General features: G+C 50.6%; 1 protein-coding gene across 1 annotated transcript in view; it reads left to right on the forward strand.

Annotated features, from left to right (window-relative positions):
* CACNA1B (calcium voltage-gated channel subunit alpha1 B) overlaps positions 1-23722 on the forward strand; it is a gene marked incomplete at its 5' end in the record, with an annotated part of 81236 nt that overhangs the window by 53408 nt on the left and 4106 nt on the right. The window contains 9 exons of the mRNA XM_027909230.1: positions 8623-8731; positions 10952-11059; positions 12233-12342; positions 13351-13478; positions 14489-14615; positions 15168-15278; positions 19672-19879; positions 20964-21172; positions 23522-23720. Coding sequence (XP_027765031.1) covers positions 8623-8731; positions 10952-11059; positions 12233-12342; positions 13351-13478; positions 14489-14615; positions 15168-15278; positions 19672-19879; positions 20964-21172; positions 23522-23720 — 1309 coding nt within the window. The remainder of the gene's footprint in view (positions 1-8622; positions 8732-10951; positions 11060-12232; positions 12343-13350; positions 13479-14488; positions 14616-15167; positions 15279-19671; positions 19880-20963; positions 21173-23521; positions 23721-23722) is intronic.

Consider the following 23722-nt stretch of genomic DNA (forward strand, 5'->3'; position numbering starts at 1 on the left):
CTTCCTCTGCTTTCCAAGCAGACTGGATTTTGGATCTACTGCTTTTTATTATTATTACTATTATTATTTATATATATATATATTGTTTTTGTAACCTTTTTCTGGTCTTTGAAACTATGGCACATCAGTTTGTCTTTCTAAGTTTGTCTCTGCTCTCTCTCTCTCTCTCGGTGTTTCTCTCTCTTCTCTCTCATTCTGCTTTCCATTTAGGCTAATTTTGGGAAAGGAGGGGTGCTAACGAGCAAAATTACCCCACCAGCAGTTCCCCATTTATCTTCCTGCAGCTCTTTTGTCTCACTAGCCCTTCAGTAGTATGTTGTGTTTTTTCCTGCTCTTAATTAGATTGGAGTAATTAGAGTAGGCAGGGCCGTAGGAGTGAACAGGCCATTAAACAGAGACAACACCAGAAGGGCTCCTTAAAAACCCTCGTGGAAGAAATTACTGTAACAGCAAACATTTAAGGCAGTAGGATGAAGAAATCACTCCAACTAATTGTTTATTTGGGAAAAACTTTTTAAATTGAGCCACAAAAATGTTTTCTATCCCGAAGTGCTGCCCATCAGACACTGCCTGGGCGTAAGCACAGTGGAAAGGTGGATATACTTGGAGCCAAAGTTATGGAGCAGCCCCAGTTTAGGCCATGCAGCCCTCCCCAAAACCTGGAGATTTGTATTTTTAGGATGATTCTTTGGCAGCTTCTAACACTGAACCTCCCAGTTTCAGAGGGAAAGGCTGATTATAACCATCTAACACTGGTGTAATTGAGAATCCATCCAAATCAACAGGGTTTTTTTCACTGTTTCCATCATTCCACCACCACCAAATCCAATCCCTGCACCCAACTGTGGTTGGTTCAATGGATCCAAATCCCAACAGCTCCTCCTGTGCTGTGTTTTTGAGCTGTGACCACATAAAAGCGGGATTTTTTTTTTAAAGAGGCTCAAGCTAAACCCAAACCTGGGTCTACCTTTATGCAGCAGCAAGAATTCAGATATTTAGCTCCCTAAAAGATTCTCCCTGAGTATGCTGGGGTTTAAAAGAAAAGGAAAATTAAACATAACCTTAAAATTAAGCAGCTGTGGCTTCTCTGTATTTCATCTGATTTGTTTCTGGCCACTGAACTAAGCTCGAGGAACCCAACTAGATCAGGTTCCAGCTCTTTCAGATCAATGAGTAGATAAATAAACATCTGTATGGAGACACCAATTATCCACAGAAATCCAATTATTCAGCACCTGGGAGTTTGCACTGACTTAGAATGGAGCCCTGTCCTGCTGAAACCAGCAGCAGGTGTTTGCAGGTGGGCCCCCACCTCTGCTCTGTGGCACCAGAAACAAAGAGTTCTCCTTATTTCCCCTCCTCAAATTTTGTACAATTAAAAAAAAAAAAAAAAAAAAAAAAAAAAAAAAAAAAAAAAAAAAAAAAAAAAAAAAAAAAAAAAAAAAAAAAAAAAAAGGGAAGAAAAAAAAAGAAAAAGAGGCTAAAAAGATCATGTGTTAAAATAGCCATTTTAAATAAGGCTTTGGGCTGGTTTTCACAGTGTGGTGTCTCTGTTCTAAAGCACCAGAACAAATAGACCCTTCCCCAGCCTCTGACTTTCCCGGTATCTCATTTAATCTGTCTGATTGACAGAACAAATCCACAGAACTTCGGCTACATAGGAATAGTTTCTTGTTAAAAGACTTTTTTAAAAGGCGTCTTTTAATTTTTGCCCACCTACCAAGAAACCTCTGAAAGGAGTCTGTGCCTGACAGAACCACGAGGAGAGATGGGTTCAAGTCAAACACCCCAAACCCAGATTGAGCATCAGATTTCTCTGAGCTTGGAGATGATCACATTCCTTTCACACATCAGCAGAGAGCCCTGAGCTACAGAAATACAAACTTGAGACCAGACCAGGGGTTTTCCCCCAGTGGTGTAAGGCTGCAGTTTGGGCTGCCCCCTTCCTTCCAGCTGATGATGGAACCAACCCCTCGTGGGGAGGCATGACTGGTTTTTGCTCCTTCCCTGCTCCACTTCCACGTGCAGCACATCCCTGCAGCCACACTGGGCCATCAGTCCCTGAGACAGCTGGGTGTGGCTTGTGGCATCCCCTGCCCTCCTCCTGCCAGGTGTCCCCCAACAGGGTCACTCATGTCCTCGCACAGCTCAAGGGAGCCTTGGGGAGGCCAGTGCAGCCCACCCAGAGCCAGCACAGGGACATCAGCGTCAACAGCAGCCAGGGCTTTGTCTCTGCCTTATTTTTCCTCTCTCCCTCTGAACCAAAAGGTTTTTTTTTAAAAAAAAACCTCACTGTCCTGTCCAGCAAAAACTCTTTTGCCCCACAAACCCACCCTTTTTCCTTCCATATATACTTTTCCCAGTGCTCTTCGAAGGCTTTTGTGTGTTTTCCCTCCCTGTCTTCGTGTGTGTTGCCTTCTCAGTACGTGTTTTGGTTGGATTTTGGTTGGATCACCATGGTTTTGGTTGGATTTTCCCCTCTTGGCAGCCTCCTTGGCTACTGTCCTTCCTTTCTGCTGTTTTCTGGCTCCCCTTTCTCAACTGTTCTCCTCGGTCAGCCTGACCAGCCTGTGCAGTTCCGTGTGCTTGGCTTGCTGCTTGCTGGAGGTGCATGCCTGGGATCCTCTGGATGTGCTTCTTGGGCGCCAGGAGAGCTCTATCCTGCACTGGAGTGGGGGGAAAGGTGAAGGAACTCAAGTTTGTTGTGTTCTGTTCCTGGCCACTCACAACCAGAAGGACATCGAGGGGCTGAAACGTGCAGGGAAGGGAAGGGAGTTGGGGAAGGGTCTGGAGCAGCTGAGGGAGCTGGGGAGGCTCAGCCTGGAGAAAAGGAGGCTCAGGGGGGACCTTCTGGCTCTGCAACTCCCTGACAGGAGTGGGGAGCTGGGGGGAAGGTCTTTTTCCAGTTAACAAGGGACAGGAGGAGAGGGAACGGCCTCAAGCTGTGCTGGGGGAGGTTCAGGTTGGACATCAGGAAAAAATTCTTAACCAAAAGGCTTGTGAAGCCCTGGCACAGCTGCCCAGGGCGGTGGTGGTGTCACCATCCCTGGAGGGATTTAAAAGCCATACAGATGTAGATGTGGCACTTGGGGACATGGCTTAGTGGTGGCTTGGCAGTGCTGGGTCCACGGTTGAACTGGATGATCCTACAGCTCTCCACCCTAAAGGATTCTGTAGATTTAAAAGTGTCTTCTACCCAGTCAGATGGAAAGAGGGAAGAAAACTGCTCTAACTTCACTCTGGTGTCTTGAGATTTGCTCATTTGCCCATTTTCAGATGAGGGTGTTCTATCCCCCCTTTTACACTCCTGTCTGAGACTTTGAGGTCTCTTAGGCAGACTCAGCTTGTCAGAGAGAAGGCTCCAGGGGTTTGTGTGCTCTCAGGAGTAGCAGTGAGGGCAGATGGCAGCCAGCTTTGCTGTCACCTGGAGTGACTCCATCCTTGGCACCACAGAGCCTTTTCCTTCTCTTTTGGGAGACTGAAATGCCCACAATGTCGCTAAATCTCTCTGGCCCTGCAGTGCCATCAAGATGACACAGAAAGCAGCGCTGAACAGAAATATCTGCCCCCCTAAGTTCTGTTCACTGACACATTTATCCAACACCAGCAGGAAGAGGGTGAGGAGGCCCTGGCACAGGTTGCCCAGAGAAGCTGTGGCTGCCCCTGGATCCCTGCAAGTGTCCAAGGCCAGGTTGGACGGGGCTTGGAGCAACCTGGAGAAGTGGAAGGCGTCCCTGCCTGTGGCAGGGGGTGGAATGAGATGATCTTTAAGGTCCCTTCCCACCCAAACCACTCTGGGATTCTGTGGGGGGATCTCAGAGCAGGATGTAGCAGGAGGGAAGAAGACCACGAGCAGCCTCTCTGAAGCCAAGAGAAGAGTTAAATGAGAGCAGAATAATTACAACTAGGTCGGGGTGAATTATTCATTGCAAATAATTTATTCACCAAACTCAGCCTCATTTCCCAGAGCAGCTCTCTCACTGTCCCGAATTTATTCATGTCTGGGGATCATTCCCAGAGCAGTTCTATGTCCCAGATGCTGCTCAGGAGCTGCTGATGGGGTGCTCTTAATAATTCAAATCTGTCGGGGTTGCCAGCCAGTTTTCCAGGCATTCCTAGCTCAGTGTTCTCTTCCCGCTGGTGTTGGATAAATATGTCAGTGAATAGAACTTAGGGGGGCAGATATTTCTGTTCAGCGCCGCTTTCTGTGTCAGCAGGAGACCTTTTCCATCCCAGCTTTTAACACCGGGTTGAATTTCCCCTCCCACTTCTCTACCACGTTCCTTACTCGGACGTCGCCCAAGAAGTTTCTGAGCAGAAAATCAGCGGAAAAAAAAAGTGGCATTTGATCGTATCGGTTGACACGAAGGTTTCGGTGCCTCGTTAGCGACGTGTTTGTTTATTGGCAATTAAATCCCACCCGGGAGCCGGGGAGGGGTGTCTGGAGCCTCCTGACCGCGCCGGGAACCCGGCTGGGCTCGGTTACCTCGTTATCAGCACACAGTTAATTAAGGAGGCTCCCGAAACACCATCCCGGCTCCTGCCTCTGGGGCCCTCTCCTGCAGAATTAACGAGCTCGGCGGGGGGGAGGATCCCAAATCCCGCTAATTAAAGCCGAGGGCTGGAGGAGGGTTCCCCACGCGCGGCCGGGAAACCGGAGCGGGGACTCCATCTGCTGCCCTGGGGAGGGAGAGGAGAGGGAAAATGGGCTGGGACCCTCCCAGTTCAGCCCTGACCCCCCCCGAAATCGGCTGGGACACACCCCCGGCACCACCCCCAGAATCAGCTGGGACCCCCAAAATCAGCCCTGATTTCCCCCCACCCCCCGCGAAAATCCCCCTTGCCCTGCAGACCCTCCTGGGACCCTCCTGAACCTCTGGGACCCTTCAAATCGACTGGGACCCCTTCCAAAACCCCCTCATTGCTCCGTGGGACTCCCAAAATCATCTGGGAGCATCCCCCTGATCCTCCAGAATTGTCTGGGAGCCTCCCGACACCACCCCTTACTCTGCAGGACCCCCCGAATCATCTAGCACCCCCAAAATCCTCCTTGCTTTGCCAGACTCCCCCATAATCAGCCTGGGACACGCCCCCGACCCTGCAGGACCCCCAAAATCGGTGCCCCCTTTTTTCCTCCCCCAAAACAGCGCTTTAGGATCCCTCTTTCCCATCCAGGATCCCTTAGGGCTCCCGTTTTTGGGGGTTTTTTTGGTTGGTTGATTTTGGGTTTTTTTGGGTGGACGATTTTTTTGGGTTTTGTTGGTTTTTTTAAGGTTTGTTTTCCTTTGGTTATTTTTGTTGTTGGGATTTTTGGTTGGTTGTTGTTTCATCTTGAATTTTTTTTTATTCAATTTTTTATTATTTTTATTATTATTGTTTTTAAATTACATTTTTGCATCCTATTCCAAAGTGTGAGACATTAGTAAGACACAGCCTGGAAGCACAACTTCAACCAGAAAAAAAACAGCAAAAACTGAGGGAGAAGTTAAATTTTTTTTTTTTTTTAAACTGAGTACAGTCTAAACATCTGGTTCAGTTTTTTTTTTTTTTTTTTAACCATTTTGTTGTCCTTACTGTGTTAACAACATAGGGATTTTTCTCTGCTGGTTAAGGATGAGAATCAAAAGCTCTTGATGAATTTTCCAATGAGAAATTTTGGGTCAAGCAGAAGATTTGAGAAGTTTCCTCACTTCCAGTTGGATTCCAGTTCCTTTATGGGTCCTGTAGGAATGTGAGGGAATTAAAAATACAGGTAAAATTAGCAAGTAGTTTGGAAAGGATGGAAACTTTCTGCTCTGCACAAGGAGATATTTTTATTTATGAGATTGTTTCGTAATAATAGAGGAAAAAAATGAAGATGTTTTCTTGTTTCAGCCTTTCAGCTGCATTTCTGGAATCAGGAAAACACCCCAGGGAATGTTCAGGGATGTTCAGGGACCCAGTCCTTCCTCAGGGGTGGCTGTGCCAATGTCTGGCTGATTCCTTGGCATCCCTGGGTGCCCAGGGGGAGTTTGGGCCAGGGTGTGATCAGGTCTCACCAAACTCCTCCCTCCCCTCCCACCCATCCTGGTGGAATCCAAGATGAATCAATTCCTTTCTGCCCACTGCTTCACCTCCCAGAAATGTCATATATTTATTTAAGCAATGTGTTTTCTCAGCTCACAAGCATCCAAGGATGCGATTTTCCCTGATTTGGGGAGGGATTTTTGCAGCTCAGGCCTGCAGGGCTTGGCTGCAGCAGGTTTTAGGCAATTCTGGCTCATTTTATGGCCTTTTTTGGGGGGTAAAAAACAGGCAGCTGCTCTGCCCTGGGAAGTGTGTAAAAAACCAAAATCCCCCCTGAAAAGCTTTCCCTAAATCCTCTGCTCCTGGTTAAAATTTAGGAGGAAAGGCCTTCATCTGTGTCCTTAGGGAATTTAGTCTGGAAAGTCAGCTGGGGAGACCTGGGATGTCTCAGTCACGGTTTTTGGTACCAGTTTTTGTGAGGATAGAGCTCTCCTGTGGGGAATTATTATTTCTTATCTGCTTGTTCTTCACTTCCATGCATCTTCTCTCTCTCTCCATCCCTTAACTCTCTCCCACTGAAGTGGGATTCAGTGGGACTCTCTGAGTGGTAACTGTGGAGTCTCACTGATGTATTTTTTTGCAACTTTTTGTGTGCTGAGGGCAGGAATGTCAGTTAAAATCCTGTTGCATTGACACAAGTGAACAGAAACCCAGACCTGTGGGGTTGCCAGCATTTGATACTGTCAATGAATTATAAAGGCAGGGAAGTCTTGGCTTTGATTTCCCTGTGTCTGAGGCTTGACAGACATGGAAAATAACCTTGGGCATGGTCAAGGAAGATCTCGGAGAGTCCAGTGGTTTGTCTCAGAGTTTTAGAGACACAAGAGGTTGTTACACTGGTCTCTTGTTCTTCCAGCATGTAATGAGAGCCCAAAATGTGTGAAAAGATAATTAAGGAAGTTTCAGCTCGTCTGGAGCCCATTTCAGCAGCAGAATCTTTGCACTGGACCAGCACCTCTGTCTGCCTGTGGGATCACCAGTGCATGCCCACGTTATCCCCTGGGCTGGCAGAAGGTGCCAGGGCTGGGTCTTCCCTCTCTTAAGGGCACCCAAACACATGGAAGTGTCCAAGGCCAGGGTGGAAAGGGCTCAAAAAACCTGTTCTGGTGGGTGTCCCTGCCCAAGGCAGCGGGGTGGAAGAAGCTGATCTTTAAGGTTTGTCTCAGAGATGAGAATAAAATCATCTTAAAGGTCCTTTCCAAGCCAAAGCAGTCTGTGACTGTGAGGCAGTTCAGTTCATAACCTCTGGGAAGTTGTGTGTCAGAGACTTCTCCAAGCAGGGCTGGAAAGGGTGCCCAAGTCTTGGCTTGGTTTGGGTAAAGTACAGGAGCAAGAATCACAGGGACCACTCTGCCTCTCACCCCACCTGAGACTCCTGCAGGTCCCTGCTCTCCTGAAACAAAGAAAAGGCTTCTGTGCAGAGATAGAAATCAAAACCAGCTTAAGGAGCTCTCAGATGGGGATGAAATTCCCTCCCAGCAAGGGGCCCTGGCCAGGCTGTCCCTGGGTGTTCCAGCTCAGGCAGATCAACCCCCAGTGCCCTCCTTGGTCTCCACATTCCCTTGGGGAGTGGAACCACTGATGTTTGGCTGATGGAGCTCTGCACAAGGAGGTTTCCAAGCAGCTTGTGAGAGCTGAGGAGCTGATAAATCACCAGGTTGCTGAAGGAGAAGAAACCTGTCCCTTAAATGTGTGGCTCAGGGTATCAGCAAGGCTTGGAGAGTCTTTCCCCCTTTCAGCACATCCATGCTCTGCTGCCAGAGGTGTTAATGGAGCCACAGCTTTCCAGAGCAATCCCAGGTACTTCCTTGCTTACCAGAATGATGAATTTGCCCTGTCAGAGTTTGGCCCTGGCTGATGATGGGGAAGGAACAGCTACCAGGTCTGAAAATCTTGGAAGATACTGATCCAGAGGGACTGTTTTGTGTTTGGACTGAGAGAATGCGGTGGCAATCACAGTCTGGTGTTGATCCAACCTCTTCCCTCGTGGGGAAGGTCTGGGCGGGGCTGTGTAGCTCATTGACTGGAAGGGAAGGAGGAGACAAGGATTCCCCCAGTGAAAGGAGGGGAGAACCAGAACTCAGGGGTCTCCAGTGGGAAGGATGTGGACACCTTTACCTTTTAGCAGCCAGTCCCAAGCTGCCCCAGGTGCTTGAGGCACATCACAGGGCTCAGCAGCCTTGGTTCCAAGTGGTGTAGGAAAGAGTGGAGGGGGTGGAATTGTGGTTTATCACTGCTTTGGGTACCAGCCACGTGTCTGGAGCTGCAAATGGCTGTGAGATGGGTTGGGAGCATCCCAGCTGGCTACTTTTGGAGGAACTCCTTGTAGGATTGCAGTGCAGTGCTGGCAACCCCCCTGTTTGACCAGTAGAGCCAATGTGGTGTCTCAGACCTGCTCCTGGAAAAGGAGCTGAGATCTGGAAGCTGATTTTCAGTGCACAAAAAGTTCCCACGTGTTTCAATCCGGGTATTTGAAGAGCTCACAGAGGGGAGGGGAGGGGGGGGGGAGGGGGAGGAATCCTGAGCCACCCTCACAGCGAGTGTTTCCCTCCCCAGCGCCTGGTGAGGATGAACATGCCGATCTCCCCCGAGGATCTGACTGTCCACTTCACATCCACGCTGATGGCCCTGATCAGAACGGCCCTGGAGATCAAACTGGCCTCAGGTGAGAGGCAGGGGGTGTCTGAGGGGGTGGCACAGTCACCTGGAGGGCACAGCAAAGGAAACAAAGGGCAGTTCAGCTCCTTGGCACCCTCTGTGCTGCCGTGCCGTGGTCACACAGGGATCAGGGATGCTGAGGCCACCTCTAGGCTTGGACTTCGTTATGGCACACTAGATTTCTTGTACATGGAAAAAAAACCCCAACCAAACCCAGTGCCCTGAGAGGCCTCTTCCAGGGCTTTTCCATGGCTCTGCCAGCTTCCAGCCTGTGTTTTCAGGATGAGAGCAGTTTGTACCATCTGAGCTCTGGAAAAGCAGGAGAAGACAATTAACAGTTTGTTGAGAGCACACGTGGCTCGACCCCCAACCCATCTGCTTGGCTTGGTGTCCTCTCCAAACCACAGGAATTCTGCTGCAGGTGGAAATCCTCTTTTCCTGTTGCCAGCACCCAAGGGAGCTTTGGGGTAGGGACAGAGGGATCCTCTGCCTTTGGGGTGGCTGTAATCCTGGGATGGAGATTTTTGGCAGTCCCAGAGGAGAGCTCTCAAAGGAGAAGAATCCTTGTGTGTGCTCACTGCTGGTTAACAGAAATGAGAGTTTCCACAGCCTTCAACTATTCCAGCATGGGGGAGAACCAGCCCTGCCTTCCCAATTGCTCTCTGCTGGCAGCCAGGCACTGACTCCCAAGTGCCCTGAACCGCATTCTGCCTTGAGATAAAATTATTTAAGTGTTTAATCAGGCGTTTACTTGACTTCCCAATTAAACTTTGTAATGTAATGAAACACACTGGCCTTTTCCTCCGGGTCACTACAGCATTTAATCAGCCTGGCTGGGGTCAGCATCGAGGCATGCCTGGCCACAGCACTTTTATGCCTAATTTCAAAGTTAACAGGAGGTAACAATGCTCTTATGAGCACCAGGGCAAGGCAGGGTTGGGTTTTGTGCTTTCCTAAGCAGTTTTAGGCCAGCACTGCAGCCTCTCTGTGTTAATCACCTCCCTCACGTGTTGCTTCAGCTTGGATGCTCTGGCCTGGCACTGCTGGAAGGAGACAAACTTTTGAGGTCAGTGGGGCTCCCTAAGGGAATGAAACTCAGGGAGTGACACTGAGCATCAGGCACTCATTTCTAAGGATGATTTTAAGATTTCCTGGGACTTTAAGGGCCAGCACCTTATTTCAGGAATGACTTCTAGATAAGGATGCTGAGAGTTTGTGATATTTTTGGCTTCTAGTTACCTCAGTGGTAATCAAACAGCCTTTTTCACCTGGAAAAAGCTCCCCCCCTCCTCTTTTTTGGCTCTACCCTGGAAGGAACCAGAGAAGAGAGCTCAGCTGATAGCCCTGGATTCTTTCTCTGCTTTCTCCCTGCCATGGGGTATGAGGTTTTGACCTGTTGTGTTGTTATGAGCTCGTTTGAATAGGTTTCATGTGCTGCATTTAATTGAGTCTTTAGTAGGACTAACAGGCCCTTAATAAACCCTCCCTAATGAGCTGCTGTGTGGGAGTTCAAACCACCCTGTAACAGAGTACCCAGAGCCTCCTCCCGGTACTTTTCTCTCTTAGAAAAATAATCTCTGTCATTCAGATGAACTGTTTAATTGCCTCCTGTGCAGAGCATTCAGCTGGGAGCTGCCCTGTTGGCTCACACAGCCCTTTAATCACTTCCCACTGCTGCATGAAGGCCTCACTTTGGCCCTTTGAGCAGCTCTGGAGCTGCTGGTGCAGAACAACCTGCTCGTGTCTCGCCGCCGAAGATTTTGGGAAGGGTTGGTGGCAGGGAGAGTTTCTAACCCCTCGTGGCATTGCTCAGTGGAAGGTGTCCCTGCCCACGGAACTGGGGCATCTCTAAGGTCCTTTCCAACCCAAATCATTCCATGGTTCATGTCCAAAGGCCAAGTCCTTTGCATCCCACCTGGAAGGTGCTGCTGCTTCCTGGGGGTGCTTCCCATCTCCCTAAAGGAGGAGGCACCTGCAGTCAGGTGGGAGCAAGACTGAGCTTAAGTTTAAGCCCCAGGTAAGAGCAGAGGGTCAGCAGGTTGAGGTGATGATGGTCCTGCCAAATTCATGCACTTCTTTGATGGAGGAAGCCACTGATTCCCATCTCAACATCTGCTGCAGCTGTGCTGGTTCGCCCTCCTCAAAGAGTGGAAGGATGAGGATGAAAATGCTGCCAGGACAAGGGTTTTCACTCTCCTCCCTGTGCTTCTCCCCTCCCTCTCTGCAGGTGGAGTTAAACAGCACCAGTGTGATGCTGAGCTGAGAAAGGAGATCTCCCTGGTTTGGCCCAACCTGTCCCAGAAGACTCTGGATCTGCTGGTGCCTCCTCACAAACGTAAGTGGTTCAGCAGCAAGCACTGGATCCATCCCAGACACTCGAGAGGCCCAGAAAAGGTTTCCCCCTCCTTGCCTGAGCTGTCCCAAGCCCCATCTGGGCACACAGTCATGTGTAATCAGCTCCTTGGCACCCTCTGTGCTGCCATGCCGTGGTCACACAGGGATTAGGGAAGATGAGGTCACATCTAGGTGTGGACTTTATGATTCTACAGTAGATTTCCTGTGCATAGAGGGGGAAAAAGACCCCAAAACAGTGCCAAGAAGGCCAAGAGTGTGGCCTTCTCTATGGCTTTGCCAGCCTCCAGCCTGTGCCTTGCAGGATGGGAGAGCAGTTTCTCCCATCTGAGCTCCAGAAAAGCAGGAGAAGAAAACTGCAATTTGCTGAGATCTTATGGAATCAGAAGTGAGGTGTTGGAGGCTAAAGGTCCTTGTGTTGGTGATGCCCTGGGAGAATGTGCTGAGAAAATGGAAAGGTTGCCCAGCCAAGGGTTCAGGATTCCTGATTAATGAGGAGCAGTGCAGAGCAATACAGGCACTGTTAATTAAGAGAAATGGGGGAGCTGAGGAGGTGCAAATCAGTGGGTAGTGACTGCTTCAGTCTTTCCCTGCCCTCATCTCTTGGTACCTCTCTAGCTGCTGCCCCAGCTGCCTGCTCCATGGTAAATACTCCAACACTGTGTTGGGAAGGGCTGGTTCTGGGTCTCTGAGGGTGGAAAAAGACATCTGGAAAAATGAAATGCTCTTTATGTTTAGCCCATTTTGCCCAGGTTGACTGTAATTCAAACAAAGAGGAATAAGGCTTTTTTTTTTTTTTTCCTTGATAAAAAGCTGGCTGTGGATCTGGCATGGATTTAGCAGTTCTCTCAGCAATGCTTACAATGCCACAGAGGTTTCTTGCCTGATTTTTGCTACATGATCTCTGTGTTTCATCTCACATGGGAGAAGCAGCAACAGGCAAAGAGCTGAAGAAATCTGTTGTAACCTTTTCCTCGTAATTTTTTTCTTTCCCCCACATTTCTGTGTCTGTTTTGCCTCATTATTCTGATGTTTCCTCTCCCCTCTCTTTGTTTTTCGTACCCATTTGCTGTTACTTCTTGTGCTTTTTGGTTTATCCTGCTCTTCTCATCCTTTGAATGTTTTCATGTTTCAATGTCTCACCTTCCTCTGGCAGCTGATGAAATGACTGTGGGGAAGGTCTACGCAGCCCTGATGATATTTGACTTCTACAAGCAGAATAAGAACAGCAGGGAACAAGTCCAGCCCCCTGGAGGCCTCTGCCAGGTACCCACCAAAAAGGTGTTTCGCTCCATCCTCCCTCTTGGGCAGCCCCTTGTCCAGCGCTGGGCAGTTCTCACCAGCAAGTTTCATCCAGAAAGTCTGGATTCTTCTCCAGGCAGGGTTGGAAAACGTCGTCTCAAAAATCAAAACCTCTCCTGAAAGTCTCTCTCAAAAACTATTAAAAAGAAATCGTTGCAGTCGCCTTTTCTGGTAGATCCAGAAAGGTCTTTTCCAAAAAATGTCAGCTGATGTTTGACAGCCTAAATCCTATTTTCAGAAGTGGTCCAGGGACTGAAGAATGCCAGGAGATTTCTTGGGGGGCGGGGGGGGTGTGTGTCAAAGAATTAGTGAAAGCTGATGGTAGTTTGGCTATAAAACGTTTTAAGTTTCTTTTGAAAATGGGAATTATTCAAAAATCATTTTGGCTCTAATAGATCGTAAGGTTTTTTTGCAGTTTCTTGGAAGTATTTTTGAAAATATTTCCACCCTGAGTTTAGCTCAGTTGGTTAAAACCTGGTGCTGATAATGCTGATAAAGAACATGGGCCATTCACTCAAGAGCTGGACTCGATTATCCTTGGGGGTCCCTTCCAACTCTGAATATCCTGTGATATTTCCACACAAATGGCTTGGGATGGAAACCCCAATGGTTTCCAGGGTGTTGTTTTTAGGATGGTCATCCAGCTGCGCTCCAGCATGGCCTGGAGATCTGTCCTGCACACGGGTGGCTGCAGCAGACCCAGTGTCACAACCTGGACTGCACAGCCCCTCTGCTCCCATCCCTGTGGGAAACCCCGGTCTGGGACAACACTTGGAGAGATGGGGGGACTGCAGCACGACTTGACTTGTGCAAAGCTGAGGGCAGCAGGTCCTTCAGAGCCTCTCCCAGCTGTGGTTGGGCTGGGCTGGGCTTTGTGCTGGGCATCTCCCAGCGTGGCAAAGTGGACTTGTGTTAAAAGCACTTCAGCCCATGCCAGCTCTGCCTCTGACACCCTCCCCTTGTGCTTGGCAGCCTGGCCCAGTGTCCCTGTTCCACCCCTTGAAGGCCACCCTGGAGCAAAGCCAGTCCACAGCGTTCAGCAACGCCAAGGCCTTCCTGCGCCAGAAGAGCTCGGCCTCGCTCAACAACGGGGGTGCACTGTGAGTACCCCCCTGACCCCCCACAAAGCCCTCACGGACAAGGGTGTGTCCATCAGCACCAGTTCAGTGGCTCTGGAGGGGGGAACACCGAGACCAGCAGCCCCTTCACACCGTGGCTGGGGCAGTTCCCCTTGGCGACTCCCAAATTGCCTCCGTCTGCCTCTGCTTCCCGCTGCTGCCTGGGGTGGAACGTGGGGGTCTCCAGACCTTTGTGCTTCCTCAGTGGTCTCCCTTGAATCTTCGTTGCAGAGCTTTCCGTTGGGGGTGGTTGTGAGTGTGAATTCCCTTGCAGGAATTTGGGATCGTTGCAAAACGGCCAAACCAACCCCAATCCACCAGTGAGTTCTTGGTGGGAACAAAGTCATCCCTCAAGCTCTGGGTATTTCGTAACAGCAAGAGCTTCTTTGGACTTGCCATGACAGTCTTTGGGCAAAATAATCCCTCCCCAGACAGCTTTCCAGACAGTTCTAGGAGCAGTGATCCCTAAGGAATTCTCCATTTCCTGCTCTCCAGGTGACTTTCCTCTGGGTCACACTACTCCTGTGGATTTTTAAGGATAGACACCTGAGGTTTAAACATCCCAAACGACCCTGGTGGGGACATTTTGGAAGTGGAACCTCTGGGTTCCACTGCTGAGTGGGTGCCACTGGACTTTGAGGGAATGTCCTTTATTGTGGTGTTTGACCAGTGTCCAACTGTCCTGCTCACAGAACGGGCCTGAGCTCCAAAATTCTTCATTCTTCTTCATCGGGAATTAAGCCACAGAGATTGCTTTTCTCAGTTACTGAAAAAAAAAGAAATAAAAATATGGCTGTTGTGATTTTCTTGTTCTCATGGGATCTTCAGGCTCTACAGGACATGATCCTGGAAAAACCCAGGGGATCTGATGGTTTCACCAGCAGCTCCGCCCGCTCTGCAGCTGGTTTCCCACGTTTGCCACGCTGTGAGTTCAGCAAAATCCTCTTTGCAAAAGAGTTAATGAATGTTTCTGCCTCTTCTCCTTCTGGCAGACCAGCCCCAGAGGGTGGGATCAAAGAGTCCAGTTCCTGGGGGACCCAGCGCACCCAGGACGTGTTTTACGAGACCAGGACACCAGCTTTTGAGCGAGGCCGCTCTGAGGAGATCCCCATCGAACGGGTGAGCAGATGGGGAGGTGCAGGAGATTCCAGAACTGTGTTAGAACTTCAGAAATCTTGGAAAATCTTAAGAAAACCGGGTGAAGAGGGGGTGACGTGCATTAAAGTGGTAGATCTGCCCCTTGAGGCGAGTATTGCTCTTACAACCTCAGATTTGCTTGTGGGGGAAAACCCAAATCCCAAGAGCTCCCACAGCCTGGTAGCTATGATGGGGTCACCCTTTTCATGGAATTCTGTCTTGCTGCAATAGGTTCTCTCTTCCCATTATCTCAGTCCCAGTGTCCCAGCTCGGGTGAGGGGTTTCACAGGTCACACTGGGGCTCGTGGCTGCTGGAGGACCCTGGCCCACTGCTGCCCTTGCTGCAGAAAGCCCAGCAGACAAGAGTAACCTTCTCCACAGCTCTTCATTTCCCCTCTTTCCCATCCCACCATCTCCTCACAATGACATCAAACCTAGCAAAGCACGCTCAGGTGACGGCTTCAAAGCTCAGGTGATGGCTTCAAAGCTGATATTCATGTTCTTGCTACTGAAAACATGTCATGTTTCCATCAGGTGGTAGAAATGAGGGAAATCAGCCCCACAGTTGCCAATGGAGAGCCCCAGCCAGGGCTGGAGAGCCAGGGCCGGGCGGCCTCCATGCCACGCCTGGCTGCCGAAACTCAGGTGAGCAGGGGAGACCTCACTGCTGGAGGGGGTCAGGAACTCAGGGTCTTCTCTCTCTGCTTGTTGTGCTGCTTGTGGATGTTTGTTTTTAGGAGATGCTTGCTGATCTGGAGCCAGGAGACCTTTATTCCAGTGGGTACTGGTGTGCGGTCACAGCGCTGCCCTTGGTTTTACTCACTCCTGGTGGCAGCAAAAAGCAACCCAGAGGGATCCCTCTGGCTGGGGCTGAGGGCTACCCACCCAAGGGAGTCCTCACTGACTGGGGGAAATGCCACTTGCCAGCCTGTGTTCCTGAAAGACATTTATATCCCCCTGCCAGCTGTGTGTCATCATCAGACAGCCCAGCAGGACGTGCTCATGTGCCTTGGCCTTAAAAAAATCAGGAGATGTGCTGTGACTGTCTTAGATGAACGTAGGAGAACAGCAGGGAGCCTGTGCCTGGAATGCTGCACTGGGACACTGAGCATCCTCTCTGGTTTTTCCCCTTCCCACCACACTCAGCACGTGCTGTACCTGTGCAGTGAAACGGTGCTGAGGATTCCCCTTGCGTAGCTTTTCCAAAAGGAAACCCATAGAGTTGACTTCCACAGGAATTTTTGGACACTGCTTAGCGTGTAGGATGTCAGAGACCATTTTTTGGCCATTCCACGTGTTCACTGCTGACTGTTTGTCCCAAATACTCTCCAGCCCCTGTCTTTTCTCCTGTGTGTCAGAACATCTCACCACTCGTGTCGTGTCTCATTCCAAGGGCCTGATCCGTAATCAGGAGGGAGCAGCCTGGGTTTTGGGGGCTGTTCCCATCGCTCTCCATGGGAAGCAGAACATGAAAGAGCTGCTGCAGCCTAAAACTGAAAGCCTGTGCTCTGCACACACAGCAGCAGGTCCAGCACATGGAATCTTTGTGCTCCCAGCAGGGAGCCTGTGCCTGGAATGCTGCTGTTTCATCCTCTTCCCACCATACTCAGCACGTGCTGTACTGGGAGTTTGGCCAGTGAAATGGTGCTGAGGATCTCCTTTGTGTAGCTTTTCCTAAAGAAATCTCATCAGAGAGTTGGCTTTTATAGCAACTTGTGTGTGTAGGGTGTCAGGGACCATTTTTTGGCCATTCCACATGTTCATTGCTGACTGTTCATCCCCAGTGCTGTGCTGCCCCTGTCCTGCCTCCTGTGTGTCATAGCATCTCTCCACTCATGTCGTGTCTCATTCCAAGGGCCTGATTCATAATCAGGAGGGAGCAGCCTGGGTTTTGGGGGCTGTTTCCATTGCTCTCCATGGAGAGAAATGGAAGAATGCAGCATGAAAGAGCTGCTGCAGCCTAAAACTCGAAGCCCGTGCTCTGCACACGCAGCAGCAGCTCCAGCACACGGAATCTTTGTGCCCACGTGCTGGGGCTGGCACAGGCTGCCCCTCAGCAGTGAATTTCCCAGCTGACTGCAGAAGCTGCAGCCTCTGTGGGAGCTGGGATTCGCTGTGTTATCAGGAGCACTGCTCAACATGCTTAATAAAAGCACCAGACCCCGAAGCAAACCCATCCTCCTTCCTTTTCCCCTTTCCCAGAACAAAGTTACCCTTTATTCTACAGCACCAGTAGCATCTTCCTGTGCAGGGGGATGCAGCTGGCAGCAGCAAGGCCAGCAGCACGAGCCTTTCCTTGGGAAACTCCTCTCCATGGGATCAGATTTTGCAGAAGGGAGTGTCCCTGGCAGAAGTGTGGTTTGTGTCCCCCTCAGGTGAAAGTGCTGCCAATCTGGTTGTGAATCAGGCCCGGAATACCAGAGCAGATCTAACCTCATTTAGTAATACATGTGTAAATAATAACGGTCGTGGCTTTGGGCGAATAACTGACGTACTTTCTGTGTGTGTCTCCCCCTTCCCTTCACCCTACCCCCTCCTCACGTGCTGCTCTTCCCCCCCCCCTCCCCAAACTTTGAGTTCTTTCTAACTCTCCTTTGCGACGCTTTCTGTTTCTGGCTGTTTCCCTTTCTGTTTGCCCGCCGTTCCTCTGTCTTTTTACGTCCCCCTTTCAACCAAAAAAAAAAAAAAAAATTTCCCTGCATTTTCAACCTCCCTCCCTGCTGTCCTGCCCCCATCACCCCCTCCTCCCCCTCCCTTGTCGTCATGGTGTCTGCTGCCCATCTGCCGCGATGTCTGACAATGGCTGTACTGTGGGGCTGCTTCAAATAATGTCTCTCATCTTGTCCGAATTGTTTGCAGAGGAGCAAAGCACGGTCGCCCGGGAGTTACCTGGCAGTATGTAGTTCGTACTAAGTTGTATATCCTCCTAAATTCGTGTTAAGAAATGATTAACCTGCCTTCAAACCCTCTTACTTTTTCCCTCCCCCTTCTCATCTGGAGCCCAATGCAGCCGCTCTCTCCTCCCACTCCGCTGTTCCCCCACCCCGATCCACGGCTGCACGTCGCACGCTCTGGTAGCAGGGGGGGCGGGGGGAAGTGTTATTTGGTTGGTTTATTTACTTTATTTGTTTGTTTTGCTCTTCGTTTGATTCCATGTGGTGCCTTGTTGCACATGGGAATTTAGGGAGCAAAACCAACGGGCTTGGTAATGAAGAAGCAATTAGTGACTCTCAGTGTAGTCTCCCAGGGTTTTTTTGGGAGCCTGCACGTGCCCTGTTACCCTAACGAGGGCACTGCCAGGATTTATGGAGAGGGGTTTCATTGCTTTGCCACTTCCCTTAGTGTCAGTGGGGACTTCTGTGGAATAGGCACAGAATTCCAGATTCCCTGGCAGGACCAAACCCAAAGTTCAATTGTCATCAATTTGGCTGCCTTGTTGTTGGGAATTTTCTGTGACCTTCCTCCTGGCAGCTCTTGTATGGATTATGAAAATCTGGAGGAGTGTTTTTGGTAGGAAGGACTTCCACTTGTCCCTTTTTTGCCCATCAGACCATCCAGTTTACAGACCTCCCTGTCTTCCTCCAGCTTCATGCTCAGCAGGACAAACATGAAGCTCCTCAGTATAATTTAATGCCCACACAATGAGGGCCACAAGAGGTGACAAAAGCAACTGCCCTTCAGTGGGAAGCACCAAAATTTGGGTAACTGCCCAGATTGCACCTTTACAGCCAGGATAATCTTACTGTGATGGGAGAGAGAGGGAGGCTCTTTCCACTCAAAATAAGAAGCAGAACTGTGAAACAACTGGCTTGGCACTGGGTAAATATCACAGGATATTCAGAGATCTGGATTTCAGGATAAGCAAACAAAACAGAACAGACAGTAAAAATAATACAGGGCTCTTTGGAAAAGGTTACAGTGAGCAAAGTAAACGTTCTGTGAGGACTGTTGGTGGAGGCACTTATTGGATTGTGAGTTCAAACAAGTGTGAGGCTGAGGGAGCAGAGAACATCCTGATCTGCTTCCCTCTCAGACTGGACCACGGTGCTCTGAGGTCTCTCCTCAGACCCAGGGAAGCCTCCAGAGGGTGGATGAAGCGCTGTCTCCACACAGAGCCAGCAGAGAAGGAGGCATGGGAATTGTCCTGTTTTTCTGAGCTTTCTCCCTGGTAACTGGGCAGTAGGGAAGGCTGTGGGAATATCTGTCCTGCAGCCTTGTCTTGGGTCCTGCAGAGCATCTTTGTAAGGCTTTGAACCCACAGGGAAGGGAGCAGAGTGTGGAGCTGCCCCTAGCACAGGTCCAGCAGTGCCATGGAAGGCAGGTTACTGTGCTCAGTGTCCAGGTGTTTGGCCACAAATGATTGGAAAATGGGAATACCAAACCCAAGTAGTCATTTCTGGAGCTGTCCTGGTTAGAATTGCAGGACATACACACTACCCTGCTTGTCCCAGCCACAAGGAGTGATGGTGGGAGAAGTTTAAATCTTTGATGGGATTGTCTTCACCTGCAGCGAGGTAGAATTAACTTCTCAGTGGCTTGGCCTGTCCCTTGCCCACTTATCCCTGATTTTTCTCCCTCTCCATGTGATGCTCAGCAACGCTTTCGTGCTTTCCTCCCTTGAGTTGCTTTGGGATGGCCCCAAAGGCCCTGAAGCAGCTTTGGGTGAAACTGGTCTCGGAGGATTTATCTCTGTGAGGCGCTTGGCTCCTGCACTGCCCTCCCGTGTCCCTGCTGCCCTCCCGGTGATCCTGTGCCGCTGTGTGTGGTGTGAAGTGCTGCCTATGGCTCGTGGTACCCGTGGGTTGGCACTCTGCTAAAAGTAAAGCCCATCTCAGCCAGCAGGGATCACACCTGCCCCTCAGTGCAGCGCTCATCCCACAAGTCCTCCCTCCCACCCGCTGTTCCCGTTGTATCCGGGTTAACCATTTTTTCTCCTCGCCCCTCTCTCTTGCTGCCCCTCCCCACGGTGGGCACCAGGCAGTGGAGCAGGTGCAGCCCTGCCCTCACCCTGCCCCGTGTGCCTCCCTGTGCCTTGCAGCCCATCCCGGACACGAGCCCCATGAAGCGCTCCGTGTCCACGCTGACCCCGCAGCGCCCTCACGCCATGCACCTCTACGAGTACTCCCTGGAGAGGATGCCCCCGGAGCAGGGGCACCACCACCACCACCACCGCTGCCACCGGAGGAAAGAGAAGAAGCAGAAGTCCCTGGACAGGGCCGCCCATCACTTGGCTGATGGACAGGCTGGTGAGTGTCACCCGGCTTTGCACGTGATCCCGTGTGCCTTGTTGCATGTGGGGATTTAGGGGTTGAAACCGATGGGTTTGGTAATGAAGAAGCAATTAATGAAGTCTCCCGAGGTTTTTTTGGGAGCCTGTTACCTTAACAAGGGCGTTGCCAGGATTTATGGAGAGGGGATTTGTTGCTTTGCCACTTCCCTTAGTGTCAGTGGGGACTTCTGTCCCTGGAATAAGGCAGAGACAGGATCAAACCCAAAGAGAACTGTTCGTTTTTCATCAATTAACCCAAAGAGAAAATGTTCAGTTGTCATTAGTTTGGCTGCCTTGTTGTTGGGAATTTTCTGTGACCTTCCTTCTGGCAGCTCTTATATGGATTTTAAAAGTCTGGAGAAGTGTTTTCAGTGGGAAGGGCTTGATACTTTTTTTTGCCCATCCAGTTTACAGACCTCCCTGCCTCCCTCCGGCTTCAGGCTCAGCAGGACACACATGGAGCTGCTCAGTATAATTTACTGCCCACACAGTGAGGGCCACAAGAGATAACAAAAGCAGCACAACAGGGTCCTGTTGATGGGAGTGGTGCAGCCCCCAGGGATGCAGCAGTGCCTGAGGTCACACCTCACTGGGGTCTGCAGCTTCCTTATGGGGGACAGCTCTGATCTCTGCTCTGGGTGAGCAGGGACAGGACCCAGGGAACGGCTGGAGCTGTGTCAGGGCAGGGTCAGGCTGGATCTCAGGGAAAGGTTCTTCCCCCAGAGGGTAGTTGGGCACTGAACAGGCTCCCCAGGGACAGGGTGAGATTGCTGGAGCATCTTTTGCCTGGCCAAGAGTTGGATGAGACGATCCTCGTGGATCCCTTCCAGCTCAGGATCTTATTGTTCCAAACTGGAGGCTCTGCTGGGCTCCCCCACCCCATCCTCATGCCTCTGACAAGCTTTCCAGCTTCACCACTAGCATGAAACTCCTCAACACAGCGAGGGCCACTTGTCCTCCTCCCTGCACTGGCCGGCAGGTGGGATTTGGGATCCTCCCTGCTGCACACACCTGGGAGCCCCTCCTGCCTTGGTGACCCCTAACCAGCGTTCTTCTTTCAGCAGCCCAGGCTGGTGAGTCTTCTGCCAAGGACAAGAAGGAGCGGGGGCGGTCCCAGGAGAGGAAGCAGCACTCCTCCTCCTCCTCCGAGAAGCAGCGCTTCTACTCCTGCGACCGCTACGGCAGCCGGGAGCGCTCCCAGCCCAAGTCTGCTGAGCAGAGCAGGCCCACCTCCCCCAACGGGGGGCCAGAGCAAGGTCCACACAGACAGGTGAGGAGAGGCAGGGTGGGACAACAGCCCTGAGAGTCTTCCTTGCCCCGTGTTTTGCTTAAATGAACGGAGATGGAACGGGGAGGGAGGGCCAGGCAGGGGCAGATTGAGGTCTCCACTGGGGTCCTGCTTGGTGCTTCCCACCTAAAACAGGCATGGAAATGTCGCTTGATGGCTTTTGAGCAGCCACCTGCAGAGGGAGGGACGTGAGGCGCCTCAGAGACAGAACCACAGAATGTGCCGAGGTGGAAGGGACCCAAAATATTCTCGAGTCCAACTCTTGGCCCTGCACTGGACCATCCCCAAGAGGCACACCATGTGCCCAAAGCCCCACTGCCAGGAGCAGTGATTGCTAGTGGTTTCAGCCACTTGCTACTGGTTTCAACACAGCAGCCTTGGGGACCCCACAACTGGCAGCTCTTGTCTTAGAACTGTTTCAGGAGGAAGTAATTTGTTGGACGTTGTGAACAAAGAACTCGCCATTTTTTTACTATTGAGGCCATTTCCTGGATAAAAAAAGAGTTTGAAAATACCTTAAAAAAACTTTAGGCATCTCAGTACTTATCAAAGCAATGTAGAATCACAGATCATTAAAGCTGGAAAAGCCCTCCCAGACCATCCAATCCAAGCTGTGCCCAACGCCCACCTTGACCCCCAGCCCAGAGCACTGAGGGCCAGGTCCTGTCCTTCCTTGGACACCTCCAGGGGTGGGGACTCCACCACCACCTCCCTGGGCAGCCCCTGCCAACACTTAACAACCCTTTCCATGAGGAAATTCCTCCTGATGTCCAACCTGAACCTTCCCTGTCACAACTTGAGGCCATTCCTTCTGCAGAGCCCAACGCCCCTGGGCTCCCTCCTCCTGTCAGGGAGTTGTGAGAGTGAGAAGGTCCCCCCTGAGCCTCCTTTTCTCCAGGCTGAAACTCATTTCCGCTTTTTTTTTGTAATTCTGAGGTTGAAATATGGGGAAAGCAGAGGAGGGAGAGGGTGAAAATGAACAAAGATAAAGGCAAAGACACTGTTTCCATGTTGGGAAGGTGTGAGGGGTTGGCCCAGCAGCATGAACAGCAAATGCCACCCCAGCGCCTGATGCCTGGGGGGAGCAGGGCTGTGGTGTGGTGAGTGATACCACACCCAAACAATGCAGGGGTTGCCTCTTCTTCTCGTGGACCAGACACCAACAGCTCACACAGCCCCCACATCCCACTGGTGAGCCGACAGCCTCCAGCTCTTCTGGATTTGCTGGGAAAACCACATGGGAAAAGCCAGGCAGAGCAGAACAAGCGCTGACTGACAGCCCAGCAAGCAACAACCTGATTGTTTGAGAGGAAGGAAAACTGCTCTTTAAAAATTAAAGGTCTGACCTCAAAATGTTAGGTCACAGAAGGCTGAGGGATTTTTAAAACACTCCCCTGGGGCTGGTCATGTACTGCCCTGGGAGAATGTAAACTGAAATGCCAAAACAAGGGCCTGTTCCTCTCCCTCGTGGTGTTTTTTTTTAAATTACTGCAGCTTAGGTCACTCTCACGTGTCATTATTAGTAACCCAGGAAGCTGCCAGGCTGTTCTACCACTCAGAAATCAAATGTGTAATATAAAAGAGGAGAATGTAACACATTTCTGTTAAAGGAAATTGTTAGTTCCAGCCTGCCCAAAAAAAAGCTTTTTGTTGATTTTTTTTTTTTCCCCAGAAAATGGCTATTTAATCAAAATACATGTGATTTCCAGTGTACAAAAATCCCAGTCCCCCAGATCCTCCTCCCACATTGTCTGGTTCTGACCACAGAAGTAGAACCATAGAGTCCCAAAATGGTTTGGGTTGGAGCTTAAAGCTCATCTGGTTCCACCTGCCTTGCCATGGGAGGGGACACCTCCAACTAGACCAGCCCTTGGGTGAAGTTCTGCTCAAATCCACTCCCAAGCAGACTTGGTTTTGTCTAAAATGCCCCGAACAAAGCAGGTTTTTGAGCTGCTCCTGCCCAGTCCAGGTAAGGCGCATGTGGAGCCCGTGTATGCTGTGGGTCCTTCCCCCCGGACAGTGTCCCCTCCTGTCGGAGCCGTGTCCCAGTTTGCGTCCTACCGATGCTCTGCCCCTCCCTGTCCTTACTCACCCCTCGCAGAACTTTTAACTCTCCAGCTCTTTTACATCTCGTGTTGAATTATTTCTCGAGAACCTCCTCCCCCTGACTGTGCTTGTCTAAACTCTTCTCTTTTTTGCTTCTCTTCCCTCTTGTGACTTGTCTCTCCCTTCTGTTGCTTCTCCTTCTGTTCTCCACCTGCCTGCCTTTGTGTTTGTCCGGTGTTTCCCCTTTTTTATTTTTTGATTTGCTTTGTTCCAATTTTTATGTAGGGCAGTGGTTCAGTTAATGGGAGCCCCTTGCTGTCGACATCTGGTGCTAGTACCCCCTGCCGGGGTCGGAGGCAGCTCCCACAGACTCCACTGACCCCACGCCCCAGCATCACTTACAAGACCGCTAACTCCTCGCCCGTGCACTTCACCACTGTCCAACCCGGCCTCCCCACCTTCTCCCCGGGACGCCTGAGCCGCGGT

This window comes from Empidonax traillii, unplaced genomic scaffold (assembly GCF_003031625.1).
Source record: "Empidonax traillii isolate 1590-97213 ecotype Southwest subspecies unplaced genomic scaffold, ASM303162v1 scaffold2005:size87088, whole genome shotgun sequence".
NCBI classification, from domain to species: Eukaryota; Metazoa; Chordata; class Aves; order Passeriformes; family Tyrannidae; genus Empidonax; species Empidonax traillii.